The 6,038-nt window shown below is 38.1% G+C and overlaps 1 protein-coding gene across 2 annotated transcripts; it reads left to right on the top strand.

The window, feature by feature from the left end:
* Positions 1-922: 922 nt before the first annotated feature.
* LOC114761406 (indole-3-pyruvate monooxygenase YUCCA6) lies at positions 923-5,006 on the top strand. 2 transcript variants are annotated; one of them, XM_028950770.1, is made up of 4 exons: positions 923-2,006; positions 2,235-2,484; positions 2,667-2,788; positions 4,774-5,006. In XM_028950770.1, the coding sequence occupies exons 1-4, from the start codon at positions 1,320-1,322 to the stop codon at positions 4,774-4,776; spliced, it is 1,062 nt and encodes a 353-aa protein (XP_028806603.1). In that variant the 5' UTR covers positions 923-1,319; the 3' UTR covers positions 4,777-5,006. The 2 variants fall into 2 exon arrangements, with proteins under 2 accessions (XP_028806603.1, XP_028806602.1); XM_028950769.1 differs by lacking the exon at positions 4,774-5,006 and adding an exon at positions 3,686-4,461.
* The last annotated feature ends 1,032 nt before the right edge of the window (positions 5,007-6,038 follow it).

The raw sequence follows: 6,038 nt of genomic DNA, 5'->3' as shown, positions 1-6,038 counted from the left end.
GATTACATATATATATATATATATATAATACACATCTCTCCCAATTCCTCTTATCCTTTATTTTTCTTGAATTTTTGTTCCTGGTGATGCGTGACTAATTAATTAAATTTGTGTTCTCGATCAAAGAAAACTAAAGCGTGGATCGAACAATAAAATTGGGAGAGCTAGACTAATTCATCATCGCGTCATCATAATTTGAAACCTTAATCATCCCGACATCCTCACTTGATTTCCATTAATTAATTATGTGTTAACCTTTCATCATTTTCACTTTCAAGTTAGTATATATATCACCCCGTAAATATTGTAAAATAGCACATATTAAGTCTTCAATTATTTGTAGACTTTAAAAATGTTTTTCACGACTATTTTTATCTTTTGTGCTTTTTGATCCACACCTTCAATGAATTTTTTGATTTATTGAGTAAAAAACGAAAATGTGTAGTTAGGTATTTGTTATTTTGAGTATTTTCACTAAAAATGATAAATGACCATGTAAATAATTCAAGTTTAATTTATTCATATATTGGAACTTCGGTATAATGAGAATAAATTAAGAAGAAGAAGAAGAAGCAGCAGCAGCAGCTCATGGTAAATAATACCGGTCGCGGACTAAGCAACAATAAATTCTTTCTGTACAGATCTGCTGACCCTTGCATATGTATGTCATCCAATTTTCACTGTTAGTATTTGTCCACGAGCATCATGATGACTAGTACAGTCAGAGAGCCTTTAAATTAAATAAGCGTTTAGAAGCCTCTTTCCACATTTATACTGCAATCAAATAGAATTCTTGTCCTTATAGCCATAGCTGTGACCCGTGTTCGCTCGCACAGATTGTGTATATGTTATTTGGGGTAGATGAAAGGTTGTTGTTGGTCAGTGTTAGCTATTATCACTAATATAACTTGTCCCACACAACCAAACGCCTTCAACACACTCATGACCACAAACTGACCAATTCGTATATAAATATGTCCACACTCACTAAACCCTGCACCTCCTTAAAATCCCTTGTCGTCGAATACCATTGAACTAATTCTAGCTAGCTTTCTACATAACAGATATAGCTCTGTCTGTTTCTTTAGTTCCTTCATCCTCACTTTAACGCTTTCCCCTACACTGAACAAAACCCAAGTTTTAAAGTTTGACTTCATTTGATCAATTCAGGGCCTCGTCGGGACGCCCTATATTCTTCAAACCCAAAACCCCATCTGACAATCAAGCATGGCCATCTTGATTGGCGGGCTTTGAATTCTTGAACCCTTTACCCTCTGTGTGTGTGGCTTGTTGTGAGTAATTTTAATTTGTGGCAGGTGATGGAGGAGTACCTGAAGGAGATAGAAGGCAAAAGCTTGCACGACTATGATGCTCAAAGGGTAAAGATGGCTAAAAGATTGTGCGTTCGTGGACCAGTTATAGTGGGAGCTGGTCCATCTGGCTTAGCCACAGCAGCTTGTCTTAAACACAAAGGAATCCCAAGTCTCATCCTTGAAAAGTCCGGTTGCTTAGCTTCAATGTGGGAATTCAAGACCTACGATCGCCTTCGGCTTCACCTTCCCAAACAATTTTGTGAGCTTCCTCTCTTGCCGTTTCCCAAGAACTTCCCTTCCTATCCCACAAAACAGCAGTTTCTAGCCTACTTGAAGGCCTACGCTCTTCACTTTGGCATCAAACCAGCCTTCAACAAGACAGTGATCACCGCAGAATTTGATCACAGATTTGGTTTCTGGAGAGTGAAGACCCAAGGGCTGAAGAGGGAGATGACAGAATATGTTTGTCAGTGGCTCATAGTGGCCACAGGAGAGAATGCAGAGGCCGTAGTGCCTCAAATTGAAGGCATGGATGATTTCTTAGGACCTGTAATACACAGTAGCTCGTACAAGAGAGGCAGTGAGTTTTCTGGGAAAAAAGTTCTGGTGGTTGGATGCGGGAATTCTGGCATGGAAGTCTGCTTGGACCTCTGCGATCATAATGCTCGCCCTTCCCTTGTGGTTAGAGACACGGTGAGCTTATATTATTATTCTACGAATAACTCTGAAAAGGGTTTTATATAAACATGTGGACTTACACTTTTCTTGGAATCCGTATGCATGTGCACCTGCTCGAGATCCTGAAACTATACCGTCAGGGTTTTCAGAACTATCTGAAAACTAATTTGAAAGCGTGATTGTGATTAGCTCTCGTGCTGCCATGCCTACAGTTTTTTAAAATTTTCTTTGATTGGGCTGCAGGTTCATATCTTGCCTCAGCAGATGTTTGGGAAATCTACTTTTGGTTTATCTATGTGTTTGCTCAAGTGGTTCCCAATACGGCTTGTGGATCGGTTTTTGCTTCTGATGTCACGTCTCATGCTTGGGAACACAGCTCAGTATGGACTTAATCGACCCAAAGTTGGCCCTCTGGAGCTCAAGAACTTAAGCGGCAAGACACCAGTTTTGGATGTTGGCACACTGGCTCAGATCAAATGCGGCAATATTAAGGTTAGAATTGGATATAGATATCCTCCCTCGCTCTCCCACGAGGTTTCATTTAATTATTCTGTTTTCTTGTCATAATCGATGGGATCATTTTCCATTTCAACACCGAAAGAAAACAAGAAATTTATATGTTATCTCTTCCTTTGTCTCTCCGACATTTTTCAACTGCGGAATATATGTGCAGGTTTCGCCGGGGAATTTCACGACTAACTCAGCATGCAGTGGAGTTTGTCGATGGTAAACTAGAGAACTTCGATGCCATCATTCTGGCAACTGGTTACAAGAGCAATGTACCCTCTTGGTTAAAGGTGATTCCTTTTTGTTCTCTGTTTGGTGTGTATTTGTTTTTGGCACTTTTTATGTTTGGATATTGGGAATATCAGAGTAGAAGAAGCCAAGGGAATGTTAGCTAACTAATATTGAAACGTTTTTCTTGAGGGCTAAAGATAAGGGCTTTCAATTAAGAGCTTAGGCTTAAGTGGGTAAAATTATTTTATTTGTTAATCTGTGGGCCTCCTACGAAAAAGAAAAATTGTTGAGATTTTTTTAAAAGAGGGAAAATGTATACATATGATGCTGAATTGTAAAAAATTCACTTGGCTTGTCCTTAGAAAATATGACAAATATCTAAAATTACGAATCCAAATCTTTAACTTCAGCTAAAAACAAATCAGTATATGAAACAGACCGAGAGGGGGGGGGGGGGAGAGAGGGGGGGGTTGAGTTTCAAATATCATCTATGAGCTTCCATACACTCCACACTCTCTTTCTTTTTTATCCCACTGAATTTAATCCATGCGTTGCAGAGGATACGGGTACAAAATTTACCCAAAAAAAAAAAGATAGTCTACGGTCAAATATTTCATATAAAAAGGGCGACAAAAAATGATTGGGACATTGTGCATATAAAGTTTATAGTATATATATTCTCTCTCTATATATCGTTATCTCTCTACTACAAAATATCTAGATTAAAATATCACAAACAACTAAGCTTCTATACATATGCACTTTCAATTAATCTAACCTTCCAGAGTTTTGCTTATTTTAAATTTGAAAACTTTAAGAAGATCTACATGACTCATTATTTTCGCACACCCAAGAATATACTTTGTTGGTGGTAAATACCATACATATAAGCTGATGAATTAATTGGATTATATATTATTGTGGGGTTGAAATTGAAATTACTATGTGATAATCAGGAGAGTGACATGTTTAGTGAGAAAGATGGGTTGCCCCGGAAAGCATTTCCCAATGGATGGAAAGGCGAAAACGGACTCTATTCTGTGGGTTTCACAAAACGTGGCCTCCTTGGCGCCTCCATTGACGCGAAGCGAATCGCAGAAGACATTGAACATTGCTGGAAAGCTGTGCAGGCCAGCCATGTTATCAAGTTCACTCCTCCACTTGCATTATGCCATGACCAGAAAGACGCACAAAATTAATGTTTTCCCTTAGAAAAAAGAAACAAAGGCCAAAAAGATAAAGATAAAGGACTTGGCTGGCCCTTGCTTCGACCTGCCATTCACACACATGCTTTGTGCCCGGACAGTCCTCCCAGTTGAGCTCAGCGCACTCCAAAAGGAAGGAAAGGAATATAATTGATGATAATATAAGGAAAAGAAGAGAAGGCATATATAGCTGCGATGTGCGATTCTTGCATATCCATCGCTTCACAAAACTCCGGGTTTGCGAGCGTGCCAAGTTGAGCGACTTAATTCATGTGCACTTTTTTCTTCTTCACTTGGTGGATTGAAAAGTGACGCGCTTGTCTTGTCATCATGTTATAGATGTGTATATCTTGTACATTTGTCGTTAGCTAGGTTTTCTTTTGTTTTTTTTTTGTTTTGGCTGGGAGATCTAGAATTAAGAGGTTTATAATATCACGTAGTCTCTTATATCCGTGCGTGTGTGTGGCTTGCTGAGTGTATAGAAATTATGAGACATGTTTGCATCAAATTTGACCTTGGTTTTGTTACATCTGGAGTGCTTAATTGAAGATAAACATAACTCTAGCTAGTTATAACTTGGACCTGGCCTGGCTGGCTAGCTGGGGGACCATTGTCTCTTTCTGATGGAAAAAAACAGTGGCTTAAAAACAAAGAGTCCATTAGACTACGAAAAGGTCCTCATTCCCATGACCAAAAGCTATATTGCATCCCTCTATGGCTTTATCTTTGTAAATTTCTGCAGGGTTAGCTTTTCTTTTTTCTTGGTTTAGTTTGCTTTTTTCTGTCAATATTTAACTTGTGCTTTACTCTGTTATCTTCTCGTGGGTCTCTGATTGCAGTGATCTTTCCATCGTCATAAAGATCTCGATCGATCGGACTACCTAACTTTGGTTCTTCAAAGTCCACACAGAAACCATTCATAGATGGGCTACTGGGAGGGTCTAATAAATGCATGACAAGCTAGGGTTGAAATTGAAGTCCCGGTGCACATGAAACTGTGTACTTATTTGAACTCAGAATTCAAAGATGAAGAAGGGGAGGGGCCAGCCGTTCTAATTCAAAGTAGGAGCTAAGGGCTAGTAAGGGCATGAAAGGACAAGATACATACATACATAAATACATACATACATATATATCGCATCATCTCTTATTGATCAATCATCACACTGAGCTTTCACTGTGTCATCCTGCAGTGAACTAATTTATACATAACCACAAGCTTCTCACTCTCGTTTGTCTCGACATGGAGCCTTTAACTTGATGCTTACATTTCGAACGGAATCACTGTATCAAACTATGACCTTTTGTTAAAATGTTGTAAATTTAAGGTCTGTGTCCGGCCAAATGGAACAGACCATAGAAGGAAACGTAGTAAAAGGTAAAAAAAAAAATCACTTTTAGATGAAAAATATAAGGGTTAATACCATATTTAGTATATCAAAATTTGATGTCATTTTGATTTCTAAAATTTGAAATTAATAATTTTGATTTATGAAATTTGAGTCATATTAGCTTGTTTACAGCTTTTAGTTCTTGGAACAGTATTTTTGGTTCCTCAAACTTTGTTTCAGGAACCAAACTATTGATTGTGAATTTTAAGAACCGAAACCGAAATGAGATAAAATTAATTAACGCAAAATGTATTTTATAAATTAGTTGAATGATATGTTTCCAAGGCTTTCGTTCAATTTATTGCTTCATTGTATAAAAGGAAGGGCATGAATATTTGTTATAATTAACTCCAAGATGTACAGTGCAAAGAAGAGATAAAATTTGGTTTGGATTTGTTGAAAATGACAATAACGGAGGGAGTTAATTAGTTAGGGTTTGTGTTTTGTTCCGACCGTGCTGGGTAGTTGGTGAGCCCACAAGAAGAATCCATTCTTTAGCTTCTGTGTAAATGGTCATCACATGTGTATATCCCCTCTCAATTCCCAAATCCCTACACCAACAAATCAACATCAAAGTTTTTTTTTTTTTATTCCCCTAAATATGTGTGTGCGCGCGCGCTCGCGCAATTCTGAAGAGGACCAGCAAGGTTTGGCCTACTAATTATTGCTTGACCCCCGACATTCCTTAATTTTATCGTTAAGCTGCCCTTAAT

Source organism: Neltuma alba, unplaced genomic scaffold (genome assembly GCF_004799145.2).
Source record: "Neltuma alba isolate B1F8T4 unplaced genomic scaffold, ASM479914v2 tig00011119_pilon, whole genome shotgun sequence".
Lineage (NCBI taxonomy): Eukaryota > Viridiplantae > Streptophyta > Magnoliopsida > Fabales > Fabaceae > Neltuma > Neltuma alba.
Note: the sequence above shows the minus strand (reverse complement) of the source record. Positions and strands in the feature narration are given on the sequence as shown.